The 20,477-nt window shown below is 38.7% G+C and overlaps 1 protein-coding gene across 3 annotated transcripts in view; it reads right to left on the minus strand.

The window, feature by feature from the left end:
* The window catches only part of FBN1 (fibrillin 1), a 222,963-nt gene that overhangs the window by 178,146 nt on the left and 24,340 nt on the right, over window positions 1-20,477 (minus strand). For all 3 annotated transcript variants that reach the window (XM_072808371.1, XM_072808372.1, XM_072808373.1), the window contains exons 2-5: window positions 17,408-17,490; window positions 15,313-15,411; window positions 6,499-6,594; window positions 3,083-3,178 (exon numbers count right to left, since the gene is read on the minus strand). In XM_072808371.1, coding sequence (XP_072664472.1) covers window positions 3,083-3,178; window positions 6,499-6,594; window positions 15,313-15,411; window positions 17,408-17,490 — 374 coding nt within the window. The remainder of the gene's footprint in view (window positions 1-3,082; window positions 3,179-6,498; window positions 6,595-15,312; window positions 15,412-17,407; window positions 17,491-20,477) is intronic.

Genomic DNA, 20,477 nt, shown 5'->3' on the forward strand with positions numbered 1-20,477 from the left:
ATTTATTCATACCAGATAATCATATCTCCAGATTTTCTGATGCTTTTTTTTAAAAGATTTTATTTATTTATTCATGAGAGACAGAGAGAGAGAGAGAGAGAGAGAGAGAGAGGTAGAGACACAGTCAGAGGATAGAAGCAGGCTCCATGCAGGGAGCCCCACATGGGACTCGATCCCAGGTCTCCAGGATCATGCCCTGGGCTGAAGTGGGTGCTAAACCGCTGAGCCACTGGGGCTGCCCTTCTGGTGCTTTAAAATAAGTCCAGTTCAACATTTATTGGCCAAATACTATGCATCAGACATTGAACTTGGGGTGCAAATTAAAAAGTTGATGAAACTATAGTTGCTGCTGAAGAGCTAACACCCTAGTCAGGGAGAGAAGTATGGGAACCCGCTGTTTCAATATAATGTGGTAAATGCTATCAAAACAAGTGTGGAGAATGTACTAAGGGAGAAAGCAGAAGGAGCACTTGGCTCGGCCTTTTGGAAGGAAGAGAGGAGATTAGTAAAGACTTCCTGCAAGTTATTTTTTAAAATAAAAAGCCATATCCCAATTAAAACACAATGCAACTAGCCTGGGCAATGAAACAACTTAATAAACCAACCTAAGTAATAAACAACTTCATTAGTATACTAAACCACCATAGAAATCACACTGAACATTTTCCTATGCTTCAGGATGGATTTGTCCTGACTCAGTCCTACATTTTTGTTAATCATTCTTGAAATCATGAGCATGCATTTGAGTAAAGGGAGATACTACCTCTAGTTCTTTAAAGAGGTAAGCAGATGACTTCCATAAGAGCAGAAAACAGTGAAGACTCTCTAAGTTTAAATACAATTCTGGAATCAAAAAGACTCCCCTCTCCCATGTGGTGAGTGAAATTACACTTGTGTTTCCCTTCTCTCACTGAAGGTCTAGGACTGTATTCAGGGGTTGAACAGGCAAAGAGAGCCTGCTTTCTCCCCAACCTCCACTACTGCACATGCCTGAAAATCTACCATTTAGGGAATAATTTTATTTAGATAATCACCACTGTGAAGATTCTACGGCACCAAAATATATTTACATCTTAGTGCAAATTTCAGGATAGCGTTATCATCAAAGGGAGCAGTTAAAGACACTCCAAACTTAGAGAAATTCCTAAGTAATATGTAAATTTTGAGGATAAGTTTAGTAACTCAATGTGTTCACCTCATTTCTTAATCTTGGTCAAAGGTGAAGTCTTTGAAGAAATAACTGTGGAATGGTAAAATATCATGCCCCTTTTATTTTAGACTGTATTATCATCAATGTCTGAACTACGGGCATCAATATTCTTTACAGCAAATCATTAACCACTCCCTTAGAAGTAAAATACCCTAAAACTTCCTCCTATTTGTGATTTTTCTAAAATATATTATTTATTTTAGTATTATTATCCGAGGAATTATTTTCACACACTACTGTCCAAGTTACATGCCAGCAATTTTATTCTCAACCATTTAAATCCCCGATCATCTTCGCTGAGTAATAATAAGGCTACAGAATGCTACCACCTAATCAAAAGAAGTATCTCTATTATTTTGAATATCATTAGAGATATATTATCTCTGAATCAATAAAAACACTTGATGCATTGATTACTCATCAATACCATTTGGTGGTAACGAACTAAGATACAATATAATTTATCCAGTAATAATAGTAATTGACCTAGAGTTACTAGAATTACTATTAACCTAGTTATTATCTACTAAACTTGGTATTATTGCTTTATCAATAGATAACTGAATTTAGATGAACTTATAAAAATAGAAGCAGAAAATAATTTCTCCCATACCAATCTCTGTTCTTTGTTTTTACATAACATATATTCAACATCTGCTACTTGAATCTTAGCTTTCCATCTCAGAATAGAAAAAAATCTTTATAAAACTCTGGATAAAAGTGATGATTACAGTTTAAAAGGTTCATGAGTATTTTTAATGAGTGTTTTCATGACTATTTGTGCAGTTTTGTATGAAATAAACCTCCCAAACTTTCACCATGAAACTAGGAATGATGAGAAACAGCTATGAATGTAGAGACAAGACATTCAATAAAGCCAAATTTCAGGGGGTTTGGGGAAAAACTCAACAATATTACACATCTAAATACATCTCAATATCATATTTCCTTTTACAGGTAGGCATATTGGCTAAAACATTTTTTTAATTAAGAGCATCAGTAAGCATCAGACTTAGACACACAATACCCACATTCAATTTAAAGGAGGGTATTACACTGAGTGAAATAAGTCAATTGGAGAAGGACAATCATCATATGGTTTCACTCATATGTGTAATATAAAGGGTTGCAGAAGGGGAGGTGAGTGGGGGGATGTGGTAACTGGATGACGGGCACTGACGAGGGCACTTCATGGGATGAACACTGGTTGTTGTATTATATGATGGCAAATTGGATTTAAATTTAAAAAGTAATAAAAAATAAATAAAGCATATTATTAGTGTGTGAACTTAGGCAGATCCCTTGCCCTCCCCAAGCCTTGGTCTCCATATGGAAAAGTGAGGATTATACACACATCAGTAGGCTGCACTATTATTAGATAAACCACATACATGAAAGCCCAGTTCCTCAGCAATTGACATTTCTAGTGACTTTTGGATGCTACGCTTGTAAGCTACTACAGCCCCCAGTAGGTTCTCACAGATCTTTCAAGTATTTTTCTTCATTCTAAATTTTTTCCTTTCTATACAGATGTTTCGTTTGGAGCCACTTCTCTAATTTACTAGAACAATAATGAGCTCAATCCTTACCCTTATGGAAAATTCTCCTCTTTTTATCTTGATGCCTGCCAACTGGTGCTTATGCATAGGCTCACGAGTGAGTCCTGCAGTCCACTAGCAAGAATTACTGAATACAGGCATAGACTTGGGGCCACTGTCCTATCATCACAGGAACCCTCCCAGTGACAATTCAGAAACCCCCTTAAAGCTCAGCAAAATTCATGAAATAGCTGTAATAAACACAATGCGTGCTTAAATCAGTAACAGATTTAGCCACCAGAACATATTTATACTCATTCATTAAAAAAATTACCTCTTTCACACTGGGGTCCAGTAAAGCCGTATGTGCAGGCACATCGATTCGGAGCCACACACCTGCCTCCATTGAGACAGCCACTTTCACAGACAGCTGGAAGGTAAGAAGAGAGAAGCTGAGAGCCTTCACCTGAAAGTAGATGCTAACAAAGTAAAACCTACCATCCCCTGCAGGGACAGCAATAAAAAATTTAAATACTCATCCTGGTATTCATTTAAACAGTTACTTTACAGTCCCAGATCTGTCTATATTCCTTAGTCAACTCAGGTCAAACCACCTGGAAGAGGTGAGTTTGTACCTCTGTTAATGCTGACAGCTTCATTCTGGGAAGTATCTGAGCAATACTTTCAGTTCTACATCTAAAATGGTGGTTTACAAGAGATGTCACTGAATGAGAACTGCATTTTAGCCAGCTGACTCTTTTGCTTATGATTTGAGGATTCCCATGAGGGAAACAGTGACCTCTGTTACCCTTACAGATATACATTCTGACCATATTTATGGACCATAATGAAGATCCCACTATTGTAACAGAATCTATCAGTGAGATAAGTCCAGCGATGTTTGAGGGAGGGACATCTTACTTGCCAGAAAAGGTAGTAAAATAAGAACCAACAGCTCAAGCCCTGAACAACTCATCTCTGTACAATTTCCTGCAATTCTCTCACGCACAGCCTCTTTCCAGGCATCTTTATCCCCAGGTGGTGGACTCTGCTGCATCAAACTTGCCAGCACCACCCACTCTTCAAAGCCCAGCTCCAATCTCATTCCTCCATGAGACTTCCCTAATACCTCCTTTTGAATTAATTCCTCCTTCATATATTTCCTGCACACTTTATCTGTATCCTTGTGGCAGTCATGGAATTGAGCCACTCAGATCTCCCTCCAAAAAAACCTAATGTAAGGAGCTTAGCTGGCTGATAGCCTCCAGCTGCTGCACCTTCAGATCTGCTTCATGTTCATGCCAAGGACACATATCTTCTGGCTGCTACCACCCAATGACTAAGTTTAGTGGGATAGCAGAGACTGAGCATTTCTGCCCATTATGGAACTCTCCTGATGGGAAATCTTTCCTCTGAGCTTGCCATCAGCTTGGCCAAGGCTTCCTTGGAGCTGCATTATAGTCTGAGGCACCTTCTACACAATCTACACAATCCCACTCTCCTCGTATAGAGGTTAGACCGGCATTATAGTACGAAGGCCCTCCCCTTCTACTCCTGCTTTCTACCCCCAGCCCTTTATTCTTTACAGGCCTTTTCCACAATAAATCTCATGGATATCTAATTCTGTCTTGGCATCTGCTTGGGATTAGAAAACTTGAACTGACACAACCCCTTAGAGCCAAAACTATGCCAGAGTCCATTTCTCATCATAAAATTAGAGATGTTTATATATATTCATTGTTCCTATTTGCCTCTTAATTTACAGTCAGGAGAGAGGGAAAAGATAAAGCAGAAAAGAAATTCTGAGATAGCCTAAGCCAACCATCCCATTTTACAGATTAGGAAAATGCGGTCTAGGAAAGTTTTTCTAACTCTGCAAGTGTTAACTGAGTGCCTGTTAAGTGGTAGTTTTGGGGGGTAAACTTCAAGGAGCATCAAAGGAAGCATGGAGGTTTCCAGCAGCAACTCATGACTCCCTTTCCAAAAATGCCTTTGACTACACTCCCATTCCAGCACCTTTATAGACACAGCCTTGGTACTAGTCTTCCTGCTTCCTGTTTCTTACCCTTGCAGTTACACCTCTACACTGTGGCCAGCACGATCTTTCTCATTTTAAACCATTTTAAGTAAAGTGTACAAGGCCAGCATTTTATAGCACGGGCCATGAAGACAGACTGCTTGGGTTCAAATCCCAACTCTGCCAATCCCTCCCCATATAACTGTAGACCAGTTACTGACATCCCGGTGCCCCATTCTCCTCATCTGTTAGAGGTAACAGAGGCCTCTAACTCAGGAGGCTGTTGTTTTATTCAACAAGTTAATCCATGTGAAGAGTTTGAAAATGTGTCCAGCACATGGTACACAGTAAATAATTCACTCCTCTTCCCTGGCTCTATTTTGGCTGCAAACATGGGATGCATAAAGGCACTCAAAATCTGGCCCACGACTTCCATTCTGATCTTATCTCCCTTCCCATCACCTCCCTCAGCAACACCAAAACTCGCGCTGTGTCTGACATCTCCTCCTACACCATGTTCTTGTGCTTTGGCCCACGCTGTGCCAGCTGCATAAAAGGCTCATCCTCCATCATCAGACAAGTGAACTCCACCCCATCCTTCGAGACTCGGCTCAAGGGTCTCCCCAACTGGAGAAGCCATCCTGTGTCTCCTCTCCCCATGCTGCTGCTGTGGGCTACACAAAACTCACTCATTACATTATTCTTACCACACTGTAGTGCATGGCCAGTCACGGGAGCATTATATAAATTTTGGTTTATTTATAATAACATTATTCATCATGGTAAAGCTATATACAATGGCAAAGACCAGAAGCAAACAGAATAAACACTCATCGTTAAAGATTCATTAAATAAATAGTAAAAGATCTATGTAATGGAGTATTCTGCAACCATTAAAACTTATTTCAAAAAAAAAAACTTATTTCAAAATATTTAATAACATTAAACATACTTCTAGTAAAATATTAAGTAAAAAAGGAGTATGAAAAATCATGCAAACAATAAGATCTCATGTACCAGATATGCATTAAAAGACTAGAAAGTAATATCTGGAATGACGGGATTATGAAGAACTTTATTGTTTTCTATTTTTGCACTTTTCCACATTTTTTGCAGGGTGTAGGTTCATCTTAGTGTAATAAAAAATAAGCTTTCTTAAAGGAATTTGTGCCTTTTGCAGGGATTGGTTAAGAGCAGACACAAAATAAACAGTGTTCATGTATGAACCAGCAAACTGAACACCTTGTGGTATTACAGTAGCAGAATCTAGATTGGGAAACCAGAGAGATACAGATACCATTAATCAAGAAAAAGGACATGTTTGAGGAGACAGATGAGGTTGAGTCTTGAAATATTTTGAGATGCTTCTTAAAAATTCAGGTGGACATATTCAGCAATCAAATGGAAGGTATACATCTGAAGCAAACAAGAATTCTGTCCCTTGGGTGCTGAACATATACTAACAGGAAGAGGTAAGTGGGGGGTGCTGCAGATAAATGAAAAGGAAATGAGTCAAACTAGCACTCTCAAGGATCCAATCAGATATTTGGTGCAAAGTGCTTTAGGTGAGTGATCTGATCATCTGTAAGACTCACGGGACATTTGTAAAAAATGCCACATTTCAGATAATCAGAGAGAATCCATCAGTACTATCTCGGGATTCTTTTTGTCTCCATATCTGTCTACACATTTGTCTGCATAGTTTAGCATTTAGGATATTTATATTTACTTACGTTGTCCGCAGTGAGTCCCTATGTATCCTTTCTGGCACAGACAGTGATCATCACTACAGCTACCTCCGTTCATACAGCGAATATTACAGTGTTGGACTTGAAAAGGAAAAAAAAATAGAATGATTTATTTTTGCAGTTTAAGTAAGTAGGTTGCAACACTTCACAGGAATTGATTTGCTGTGATTTGGAGAGAAAATAAAATGGTTTATCAAGATTCACATACTTGTGCAGAAATAACCCTACTGAACACTAAACATGTTCTTTTTGTGAACATAAAATCAATTACAATGTAATGGTTTCTTTGATATTTACCTTAATAGTGCTAAATGACTTCCCTAATTTAGCAGGACTTCCCACTCAATGTTGTTTCTGTAAGTTGTACTAACAAGAAAATAGTGCCCTGAGCAACCGTATGAGACAAGATTACAACAGCAATAATTTTCCTGTTAAAAGATTTAGAGTCCCACCGTAGGTGGCCAGGAAAACAGTCTGAGTAAGAAATTCCAAGGAATTTTGTTAAAGAAATTTTGAAGGCCGCAAAGGCGCCTGGGTGGCTCTGTCAGTTAAGCTTCTGCCTTCAGCTCAGGTCATGATCCCAGAGTCCTGGGATCAAGTCCTGCAAGGGACTCCCTGCTCAAGCAAGCATCCTGCTTCTTCCTCTGTTCTCCTCCTTGCTCCTGCTCCTGCTCGTGACATCTCTCTCTCTCTCTTTCTCTCTCTCACACACTCTCTCTCTCTCTCTCATGCTCTCTCTCAAATAAATAAAATCTAGAAGGAAGGAAGGAAGGAAGGAAGGAAGGAAGGAAGGAAGGAAGGAAGGAAGGAAGGAAGGAAGGAAGGAAGGGAGGGAGGGAGGGAGATAGATAGATAGATAGATAGATTAATTTTGGAGGCAGCAAACAGAAGGAAAAAATAACTATAAGACCATTTAATAACAAAGCTGCCTGATAACGGAGGTAGCCAGCCTTGGCTCAGAAAGAGCTGCTTGTTTAAACCATATTCTTAAACTAAAGAAGACCCACAGTGTTTGAAATCCACTCTTCATCACACTGTCACCTACAGAAGTGTGACTCTGGGGGTCAGGGAAGAAGGACCATGGGTGGCAGCCTTGGATGTGAGACGAGACACTAGAGGAAACTAGAGTAATAGACGTGTGTGAAGGGGAACAACAGCATGGCGTGTGCTCTCTTTTCTCTAGTGCTTAGGCTGTCTCTAGTTCAGTAATTTAGGATGCTGAAACACTTTCAGAATCCCAGGCTGTCCCTTCGTCCTCTGGAAATAATAACTACCCTACCTGGAGAAGACTAAGGGCTTGACAATTCGTCATGAATCCTTGTTGACACATCCCTACACAAGGAAACCGGGATTGGGCACTGGAAGTTGGCTTACTCCAACCTGTCCCCCAAGCTGTAGAAGAAAATCCCTACAGAAAAAGATCCACAATTTTCCATAGGGAGAAGAGAACCCCTCCTTCTGTGCAACAGCAGAAATCAGCTGCTCAGCCTTGCTCCTATGCTCAGTCTTCCTGGAGCATAGAGGCCAAATCTGCTATGAGTAGAGAGAAGACGCCTCGCAGCAGCCACCTGCTTGAGCAGCCCTCGTTAGGATTCTCCATGCCATATCAAAAAGTGGCTGCAGACTCCAGGAGAAAGCACCATTTTCATAAGGAGCTACACAAATCTCAGCATGACAATGTGGAAGAGATGTCAAAACTCAGTACTTCCGATGCCTTCACAGAGGACCAGAAAGTTAATTAAGTCAGACTGAAAGTGATACACTTTCTCAAGAACATCTGAGAGTGTTCTGAGGCACCACCAGAAACTCCCTATCTCTAGTACACTAAGAACTTCCTCCATCTCTCAGCATGGCCATGGGCTTTTCAGGGCTCCTCTACATATTCCTAGTTATGTCCTATGACTCAATCCCCAATCCACTTATCATTCATTCATTCACTCAACAAATATTTCTGAGTGCCTACTGTGTGCCATGCAAAATGCCAAACACATCGTTCTAGTCTCCTCATGGAATCTCCTCTTTAACTGGTCTGTCTCTTTATCCCTAACCCTTAATCCCCAACATACCATACACACAGTTGTTAACAAATACTGAAACCCTACCTATCTCTAAGACCCACCGCAAATGTATCTTCTTTTCTTTTTTTCTGATTTCTGTTTTCTCTTCCTTCTCCCACTAGATATGAGCCCTCTTTTCTCTGACTCCAGAGTACTTTATGCTTCTCTTTTGAAATGTCTATTATATAACCTAGCCTATTTTATTTAGTTATTTCTCCTATTCCCAACCCATTTGTCTAAAAGCTTCATTAGAGTGAATAGCATCGTGGTTATTAATTATACCCTCAAGTGCCTAGAGTAGTACCTTGCCTACTTGCAGGTGTGGTGCAAAACTCTACTAAGGTAATCTCCACTTACTTAACTCACACCACCAGATAATGACATTGAAAGCTATCCTCAAACACTAAGACTGAGAAATTGCCCATTATGTCCTAAGCTATTATACAGCTGTAAGTAGGTTGCTATTAAAAATATTTTATCTACACTTCCCTATGTATAAAAGCAGAAATAATTCCTTTGTTGGAACATTGTTATATAAGTCAAGCAACCCAGGAAACTGATTAAAACAGTTATTTTAGGCTCCTATGATTCCATTAAAATGTCTCAGCCAAAATGCTTTTGAATTAAAAAACTATCTACAAATATACAAAAGGAATGATTTGGTGAAAATTTGGATAATATTCTAAGTAGGTCAGGAAAAGGTGTATAGTTGCTTTAAAATTTGAAGTTAAACTTAGCTTCATCCTATCTTAGAAAAACAGTGAGGATTGGGAAAAGCACAGGAAATGATGTCATGTGTCAAGCAGCATAGGAACTCAACCCACAAACTGATTTCAATTAAAGTGGTTCATGCCAAGAGCTAATTTCCATTCCCACATGAGCAACAAAGCCATTTAGCTACTTTGAGATAAAAAGCTAACAGTAGTTCAAATAGTAACTTTACATTATTTGTTCAAATTGAAAAATAGAATGAATTCTTTCAGGAAAAATGATAAGTTTACATTTAAATACAATATAATAAAAATCACTCTGCTACAGTTTTTTTTTTTTTTCCTACTCTTTCAGGTAAACCTTTTCCAGCATAAAATACCATGTCTCCTTTAAAAAATAAAACCCTTGGTCAGACTCGTGAAACTGTAAAGCATAGTTAGTCCAGTGGTCTCAATAAACCAATGAACTATGAATCTCTGAGCTGGGGGATCAGACGTAACAAGAGATAATTGGATCTTAACCATCTGCTTTGCCATAAATATGTTTGCCAAAGAAACTTCACATTCTTTGTGAGTCTTAGATGTTCAGGGGAGAAACATATTTCTTTAGAATAATCACACTGGATTTCTATGAAGAAATAAAGGAACTAGACATGTAGCTTCATTGGAGAACAATTTAGAGACCATATGTACATAAATTGGTTTTAGTTTTTTATTTTCTGCCATTGATGCACATTCAAATTTACAGTGCTTTGAACAAGCATCCCAGATGTCTGGCAATTATAAGACCAAGTACTATATCTCTAGAAAAAGCCAAAGCTCTACTTAAACCCGTAAAAATGCTGTAAACTTGTTACATGTTCTAAATACCTTAAGTCAGAATATATACCTAAATTCAATCTGCATTAAGATTTTACCAGAAACTGATGATACTAGGGGAGTTCAAGTGTCAGTGTCCAAGCTGCTACAAGCAGATAACCATGAAAGCCAAGATCCAATGAGGACTTCCCCTTGAAAATGAGAATACAGCCTCAAAGGGTTTCAAGTAAAACTCAACATCCTAGAATTAGCAGGAAATGTTGCCATTTACCTGTATCTATATAGGATCCTAAACAAATTATAGGGTTTTTTTTTCCCAGATTTGGTCAATCATTTTAGTCATTCAATAAATAAATGACTAAATCCCCTCTTTTTGCCATGTACCAGAAGAAATTCACTTTAGGTGATAGCCCAGTACAAATTAGTTCATAAGATCACCAACCAGAAGATAACAATTTGAGCATGCTATGGGAATGAGAGAAATGCTGGGCTAGGGTAATCATTTTCTTTGGGATGCATTAGGTTGGGAAGGATTCTGGAGACCTGCCATTATCTTACCAAGCACAAGTGACAGAAAGAACATCAAGAGCAATTTGCAAATAAGCATCTATATGGCAAGCACGTGATTTTAACTTAGGCTAGGAAAAGCACAGACAGACCAGTTAGAGAGTAAGACTAATTCCTGGACTTTACACCTGAGACAGGTACACAAAGGCAGAGTCACTGCAGGACAAAAGTAATTTTCATTCAGAGAGACAACAGCAATGAGATTTTCCCCTACGTGCATAAACGTCTTGTGGTGTCGAAAGACACGCCACTCAGAAGAGCAACTTCTACTAAAGTACCTAAAACAAAAGCAAAAACAAAACCCTAGTAATAGCTGGAAAAAAAAAAATCAGAGAAAGGTTAAATGATAGCAGTGATAAAGGCACTTTAGAACAGACTAGAAAGCAAAGGACTAAACTATTTCTAGTCTGAGCAGGTCCCACCCATTCCTCTCCTCCCTGTTCATATAAATTCCACACTTCCCTGAAAAACCTTTCCAAGGGTCACTTCTTTTGGATTAGCGATAGCACCTCCTTCCTATCCTGAGTGCCCTCCCATTTTCAGCATGTGGTTGTCCCAAACCTGCTCAAACTTGCTCACACACTGGTCTAGAGCTGCTCCCCTAGCCTTCTCCCTTAGAGCTTGGATTTATATTGGGAATAAAAGCACCCCCAAATCTCACTGAGTTGAAATAAACTGAAAATGATCATTTGTTTTCAAACTGTAAGAGATTCCACAAAGGAACGATGTTAATACTACCCCAAAATGACTTACAGGCTTACTGTAGTTCCTATCAAAATCCTAGAAAGTTATATATATATAGGAAGAGAGAGAGAGGGAGAGGGAGAGAGAGAATTAATCTAAAATGTACATGGAATTGCAAAAGAACTAGAATAGCTAAAATGATTTCGACAAAGAAGAACAAAGTGAGAGGAATTAGTTTACTCAATTTTCAAGACTTTTCATAAAGCTTCAGTAATCAAGACTGAATGGTATCGGAGAAGGGATAGACACATGGATCAACAGAATGAAATGAAGACCCAGACATAGACCTAAACAAATATAATTTTTGATAAAGGTGCAAAAGCAATTCGATGGGGAAGGATAACCTTTTCGAAAACAGATGGTGCTGGACAACTATAAGCACTGAAGGAACCTCGATCTCAACCTCACACCCCATTTAAAAAAAGTATCTCAACATAAATCACAGGTATATATTTAGAATATAAAACTATATAACTTTTTTTTAAAAAAAAACTGGAGAAAATCTTCAGGATCCAGCGCTAGGGAAAGAGCTCTTAGAGTTAATACTAAAAGCATGAACCATTAAAGGAAAAATTGAAAAACTGTATTTTCATCAAATTTTAAAATATTTGCTCTATAAAAAACTAAGAACATGAAAGAACAAATTACAGATGGGAGAAAATGTTTGCAAATCATATTTCTGACAAAGGGCAAGTAGTTAGAATATACAAAGAACTCTCAAAATAGCAAATAATCCAATTATAATCTGGGCAAAAGACATAAAGACACATTTCACTGAGGAAGATACACAGGTGGCAAATAAGCACAATCAAAGATGTTCAGCATCATAAATCAGGCCAAAAATGCAAATTAAAATCACAATGAGACATAATTACATACGTATCAGAATAGCTCAAATTAAAAATGTGACAACACCAAAACCTGGTAAGGATGCAGAGAAACTAGATCATTCATATATTGCTAATGAGATTATAAAATGGTACAGCCACTCCAAACACAGCCTGGTAGTTTCTTGAAAAACTAAACATGCAACTATCATACAACCCAGCAATTCCATTACTAAGCATTTATCTCAGAGAAATGAAGACTTATGTTTATATAAAAACATATACATGAGGGGCACTTGGGTGGCTCAGTCAGTTAAGCATCCAACTCTTGGTTTCAGCTCAGGTCATGACCTCAAGTTGGTCAGATCGAGCCCTGTTGTCAGACTCCACATGGAGCCTGCTTAAGAGTCTCTCTCCCTGTCTTCCTCTGCCCCTCCTCCCTGCTCTCTCTCTTAAAAAAAAAAAAAAAAAAAAAAAACACAAAAAGTCCAGAAAACCCATTTATCTGACTCTGGCTAGCCAATCTTTTTTTGCTCTGGTGCCCCTATGACCAGTGCCAAGAGGTCCAAGAGGTTAAGAGGAGCCCTGTCTTCCTAGTGTCCAAAGGAATTGCTGGCTGGCAGTTAGGACCTCCTGGAAATGCAATCTCCCCTTCAGGCCACTAAGAGATCATTTCCTATTCCCAGAGTCCCAGGACACTCAAAAGCAGAAAACAACTTGAAAGAACAACCCTCCTTTCATTCTTTTCATTTTCAAATGAAAAAATTAAGGCCTCAGAGGACCCATAACTTTCCCAGGCCTCCTCAATCCCTATCATATAACAAGTATAAAATTTCTCATGGGAATTATTGGTGAAATGATCTAAATTTGCCCCCTTTTGGTGGAACCACAGGTAATCAATGCAAACATTTTGCTGTGCTGAGTTATCCTCCTACTAGCAGGAAAGTTAGCAAAGGGATCTCTCCATATTTATTGTCAACTACACCGTGGCCAGGAAGTTCTAGAGGATAGTATAGCTATTCCTTAGAGCAACATTTCAAAAGACCAGAAATGAATTCTGATTATCACTGCTACCCTTAATTTAAAATACTCTGCCATCTTTAATTTTATAAGATGTTTAGACAACATTAATTCAAGTAGAATTCAAGCCAATGATTTTAAAGTCTCCAAATGCCTCAAAGATCCTGATGATACCAAATTGCCCTCTTCACACACTCTTAGCCACAAGCTACTCAGGTCCAAAGTCCAGGTATCATAGGTAGACCTAAACCTCTTCAGAGAACATCATCCATAAGTCTTGGACGTCAGTCTCTAACCTAAATCTGGTCCACAGGACCACCTGCTACACTCCCATTTGAGGCCAGCTTGAAATCTACTAGGACCAACTTATTAACATCCTATCTTTCCATCTTGTGATTTTTTTTTTTTTTTACTAGACAGACAAGTCAGCAGCACCTCACACTATCATACTGAAGACCTTCCCAGCTGGATACCTAGTTTTATCATCCAGCTACATTTTATCCCTGCCAGAGGAATACACTGTTGTTGGCTGGTCCAAGGGCCAATCTAGCAATGGGGTCTGTTCCCAACTTGATATCTAGACTCCGAAGGAATAGTAGGCTGTGTTTGTTTGGTTTCCACCAGAAGCAGATTCTGAGACAAGAATTTAAGGGCAAGTAGTCTGTTTTAGAAGTAACTTCAGGAAACACTGGTAGGAGAGTGAGGAGGTGAGACAAGAAAGATGGTCAAGATGCTCACTACATGATCAAGCCTATTACCAATGGGGGCAGCTGGGGCTCAAGCCACTAGGGAACTCCAAGAGACAGCTGAGAACACACTTCATAGTTCTGAAAACTGAGAAGCAGGGAAGCTGGGGCACATATCCAACACTCTCTGTCTGTCACTAACAGATGCTTCTAGGGCCACCAACCCTCCAGCACTTCCAGCTTGCCCTGCATTCAGACCTGGCATGGTCCCCGCCAGAGAGGTTTTATAGACCTCTAAGGCAGAGTTACCAGTGTTCACCCATGAATGCCAAGGTATGTTAGCACACACCAAGAGGGTCTATTCTGACCACTTGCCCTATCTTGTTAATCAGCTCATGAGATCCACAGCTAAATACTAGGACTCTTAACAGGTAATGAACCTTGACCACACTGAAATTTCTACCTGCAACAGACAAAAGAGAATGAATTTATTCCATAATACTTTTGCCAAAAACCTTGTCAGACACAGAACACACTCTAAGGAGAACTCATTTTCTCATAGGAAATGGGAAATGGAAAAGGAACCTAAGTTTTTTGCTTTGGTAATGGTCAGGTGTTGAGGGGCTGTTTATATAGGCATAACCTTCAACTTTTTTAATGACCAATAATGACTCACCTTGTCCCCAACCACTGCATTTCCCCTAATTCACTGCTGAGTACCCCACATTTAAAGAATAAACCCCCCTTCCCCAAAAAAGTGTAAAAAACGAATATAACAAGCAAGCAAAGGCTCTGGAGAATGAACTGTGGGCATTTATTTGGCTTCGCAGAATGAAGTGGTAAAATTGTGAAAGGGAAAATAGATTTGTGCTTCATGAAAAATCACAGAACTGCCATAAATGACTTCTCACATTTTCTTCTTGCAAAGGCAGGGGTCTTCAGTTTTTAAAAAGTATTTAATCAGACTCATATTTCAGTACCATAAGGAAAAATGCCTAGTTTTCTTGAGCCGTCTTAAACTGTTTAAAATGTTCATTAAACAGTCATTCCATTGAGCATCTTTTACAGTGTTTACATTGGAGATACAAAGATAAATAAGGCAATACCTACAAAGGAGGTCATAATCCCTATATTACTCATAGTAACTATGTCCCATGGGTATTTCCTTGTAAAGAGTGAAGAAGGAAAATGGGAGGCCAGATTGAAGAAAGCCATTCCAAGTATTTTGGGCAGAACAGAGAAGGCAGATGTTCTAGTGAAAAAAAAAAAAAAAATATTGCAGGCAAGAGAAAAGCCAAAAGCAAATTTAGGAGAAAATAGGGCATAACCACATAAAATAATATTATATATAATAACATGTTATACTCACTGGATCTGGAGCCACAGGAAGGAGATATCTGACCAGATGGGCAAGTGCACATATTTGGCCTAGAACAAAATCCATCCCCACAGGAATGCCGGCAAATGGCTGTGAATAAAACCAGAGGTCTGTTAGTACATGGCTTCAGAGCATGGTGCTTTACTGGAACCCAGTCCTCAAATGAGGAAATCTAGACTCTCAGCTTTCTCATTAATTTTGCCATCATGACTTATGTGACCTTAGGTCTCAGGTTTATGCATTTACAAAACAAATGTGTTGGACCAAATAAGTTCTGGATGTAAAATGCAGTAACTCCCTTATTCGTATCAGCGGTCCTCAACCTCCCTCGGCTTATTCCACACAGCACCCAATCTATCAAAAGCCCAGGACATACTATCTAGAGAAAACAAAACAAACAGAAGTCCTGCATTTAAATATAATTAATGCCTAGGAGCATTTTGTTTTTCTATTAACTTTAAGATGTAATAATATAAAAATTGTAGCAGTATTCTTGGGGGCCTATTTTATTATAAATGGTTACTGCCTAATAATTTTTCTAAAAATATTAGCCCCTACTCAGACTAATTCTCTATATCAGATCCTGCCCACTGGGAACATATAATCTATGGAGCAGCTTTTACCCTAGGTTTAAGTTCCATTCTCAATTACATCAACAGTCTGAGAGGAGTCTGAAATCCATGACAAAAGCACTGATTCTACAGTCAATAAGCTGTTCACTCTTTAGAGAAATATAAACACTTTCATGCCACTGAGAGACTTATACAGTATATACCAAATGCTCTGCTGGTGGCTAGAAAAATAAGTTTAAATGGCAAATAATTTATATATATTAGCAGACTAAGATTTGGCCACTACTTTTTATACTCAAAAGCATGATCCCTTCCACAAATGCCTGCTTGCATAACCCTGCAAGAGGCAAATGAGATGTACAAGGCTAAAAATAATACACTTGATAGAAAGTGCACTGAAACGTCAAAAAAACTTAGGATAGAGATTGAAAACTATTAAGAAATAAACCGTCAAAGGATCCTATAAACGTTTACTTAAATACCTGAAGACAATATTTCTCAGAGATACTACAGAGCACCAGGGAAAGGGTTCTGTTGTCAAGTTCATTTAGAAAACAAACACCATTATACGTCTCTCTTAGTGATTCAGTTTTGATCCTTCAATAAAGCATGATGTGCCAAATGAGCAAGATGCTTTTGGTCAAAATCAAGAACTGGGAAAGGGATTAACTTTGTCAGGTCACCAGAAGAACATGGTTGAAATATTCTGTTCTTCTACACAGACCACTCTAGGCCAAGAAGAAAGGGGAGTAACTGATTCCTTAACGTCTTTTCAGCTCTAAAATTCCCCCATTACACTGACAGAATTTTCTGAAAACTGGAAATTACTTCATAGGTATGATGACAGTAAAAGTTCACACAGGACAGAAACCATAACCAATTTGATTTAGTATCTCCATTAAATAGTACTTTTTCTGGCATGTGGTCTGTCACTCCCGATTTGTGGGATATGATGAGAATCTGGAGGTTCACTGCGGCAGCAGCATCAGTAGAGGAATCTCCAGTACCATCTGAGCTCTTCCCTCAGCTTTCCACTCATCTGCAGCTGATGTTCTATCCACTTCCTTTCCCCTCTATGAGTTAGGTCTGTCTTTGGTCTCGACCACCAAAATTCAATGTACAAGGTTTGGGTAAGCTTGTGGGAGGCCAGCCCAGTTAGAAATTACAATAAGAAAAGCAGTAACATGGTATTCTTTTTTCAAAATCCCATCAAAAGTGATTACACGTCTACACAGCCAAGTGACTTACCCTGGAGCTAAATATCCCTGTGGCTCTATTCCCTGTAAATCAGAAATCTTCTAAAAGAAGCCACTGAACTGAAGTATAACAGTGGTTTGACCAAATTAGTGTATTTCCCAATCTTGATTCAGAGGAAGTAGGAAAATCTTAGAGCTGGAAGACTCTGCTATAAACATGTTAATAGTATACAGTTACAAAGAAACAAGTACTAAGAATCACCATGCAACCAAAACAACAAAAAAACATGAAGAATGACAGATCATCTATTTACTTACGGACAATACATTGATTTCCACCAGGTAAGGTTTTCCATCCAGGGCAACAGTAAGCATTATAACGTGATCCACAGACATTGGGTCTGAAAAAAAAAAAAATCCAATCACAAGAATTCCAGACTTAAAAATATATATATGACCAATAAAAGGGGGGAAAAAGTCTCTGAGTTACAAGAACAGGACGAATTTTTGATGGAAAAAAAAAAAAGGTAAACTCATACTGGTTTCGTAGTTTGGGACTCTTTAACATAATGATACCAACAAGGATATCCCTTAATATCACCTATGCATACCTCAGAAAAATAAAAACCAGAGATACCAAATGCAGTACATCCTATCACAAGGAACAGATATAAAAATCTATGGGGCTATATGAGTCTAATTTAAACAATAAAATTCCTACCAATCTAGCTGAGAAAGGTCATCATAAAACCTGCATACAAAGTTTGAAATTTCTACTCATTAAAGCTGTGTATATTTTTTTCTATGACCCAACTCACCCCTAAAATGTGACCATATTCTTCCTTTCACCAGAATTACGGGAATACAAACTCTGACATTAGTCAGAAAAAATAAAAGCCAAAAAATGTAAATATTTCCTTAGCCAAAGTTTGGAAACACAATAGTTGATACCGGCAGTTACAGAAAAATAAAGTCAATGTAACTTTGGGTTTCTTGTATACAGATATTTCATCAGGTTTCTTGGTGGAAAGCCTCCATGCAGAGTCCAGAGGATCCATATTTAACAATTTAAGGGAGTAACTGGGTAAGGATCTAGCTAGTTCTATACTAGTTCTTAGACACTGAGGCATAGGATTGAACACACAGTGACCCCAAAGAAACCATTCATTTCACTATGCCACATCCAAGGGCCTAAACATTGATGCTACTTCCTCAAGCTTGAGGGCTGTAGAATAATAAGGTCAAATGTTTTGCAATCAATTTCATAAACAGTAGTTGTTCCAAGGCCTGGTGTTATAAATCCTGAGTCCCATTCACGTAACCCTTTAGAAACAACTGTGTAACTTAAATGCACTTCTGGCTGCGGCGCACTTGTGTGTGCAGACCACGTGTAACAGTACAGAAGCCTCCTGCACCTCCTCTGAACTCACTACTTCAAGCATAAGCAGGACTGGGAATCAAGGTAAAGTCTTTGCCTGGTCCTGCACTCATCTTACAGCCCCAGGGGACCTAGAACACTGCAGGGCAAAATGCATACTTCAGACTGACTGATGTCAAGGTAGAATGAGAAGGAGGAAGAAAGTTAAAAGAATCTGGGAAAGAGCCCTAAATCCATTCCCAATAGCCCTGGATGTCTCCAAAGCTAGCCAGAGAATAATGGGATAGAGCGGTTTACTACATGTCCGAAACGAGGGGCTCTGAGTCTCCACACATGGAGATAATGAAATGTCTCCCTTGGCCACATCATGTGTGTATCAGATGAAATATGGACAAGAATGCAACACAGCATTATCTGCTCACCTAAATTAGCGACTCAACCAAAGGAACTATAAGAGGTTAAGGAAGAGAGAGCTTATCACAAATTCTAAGCCAGTGGCTCTCAATCTTGCGCCCCTCCTGTGACAAACAGTGCCCCAAACTTCAGTTCAGAGTACCCAAAACTTCTGGGGGCAACTCAGAATCTTGGAAAGGGGAGTGAGGCAAGAAGTCAGGATAGGGAGCTAGGGTCGGGGGAACAATTGAACCTTCCAAACTCCACAAAAGTTCCCTATATTGAAAATGATAATCCAAGCCAGAGTCAACCACCCCAAATCTTCCCCACTAACAGCTCATTACAACAACTCCACTGGATCCAGTCCAATCCCAAACCATATCCTGGAATAGCTTCAGAGGACCTCTGAGCCTTTGTAGGTGTCCTGCGGTCAGAGTAACTATGTTTCCAAACAAAAATCAGGACATACTGTCTGACAAGAATGAGTGTATTTATGAAGCAATAACACGTATGACATGGAAAAGGCTAAGAAAAAAGAGGCCAGAATCAATAATTTCAGTCCTACAAAACAAAATATTCAAACTATTTTCCAAGGTGTTTGAAAAATCACAATAATATAAACAATCCTCATCGTTTCTTCAATGTTTACAATCAACCTACAGACAAACCATGGAAGATGTTATGATTTACAATGACTGCAAAACAAAATGTAAATGTTTTAAACCTGCACTTGTAAAAGTAATACTATAGCTGTCATAAGTCAGGAAATGAATTGGGAAGAAAGGTTTGGAGAAAAAGTAGTTGATCCACGAAATAGCAGTTTAAGTATATTATAGGTTTTAAAATAACCAATAACTGAAAGTCATACTATTATTACAAAAAAGTGGGAAGGAAAAGAGAGAAAGGTATCGATATCTAAGTGAGCTACATTCCTAGCTTTCATGGCAAGGAGGCAATGGGTACTGTTTAAATCTAGAAATAGAGGTACAGGCACAGTACATGGTGTCATGAAGGTAAGCATAAGAAGAACTGAAACCAGAAATGGCTAAAATTGGTTGCCTCAAAAGATGAGAATCTGGGGAAATGAAGACAATTCTTTTGCATTCTCACCTAATACTCATTCCTAACTGCTCATTTTTTTAATTCATGCTGTCATACTTGATCATCCTCTTTTATTTAAAGAAGTAACTTTACTTTAAAAGTATAAACATCGCTCATAAATAGGGAACTTTCTGCTTCATTGTATGAACTGTTTTGTTCATTTACTGTTCAGTTTCTTTTTTTTTTTTTGTTTCTTTTTTTTTTTAAGATCTATTTATTTATTCATGAGAGACACACAGAGAAGAAAGAGAGACAGAGAGACATAGGCAGAGAGAGAAATAGGCTCCTCGCAGGGAGCCAGATGTGGGAATCGATCCCAGATCTCGGGATCATGCCCTGAGCCAAAGGCAGATGCTCAACTGCTGAGCCACCCAGGTGTCCCTACTGTTCCGTTTCATTAGTGATCACATTTGCACTTCATTGCATTACTTAAAATTCTACATAATGTCTAATTGTGATTTATTTTGTTTGAAGGTCCTGATCTTTTTTAAGTGTAATCATTTTATCCTTTGTAGT

This window comes from Canis lupus, chromosome 32, assembly GCF_048164855.1.
Source record: "Canis lupus baileyi chromosome 32, mCanLup2.hap1, whole genome shotgun sequence".
NCBI lineage: Eukaryota > Metazoa > Chordata > Mammalia > Carnivora > Canidae > Canis > Canis lupus.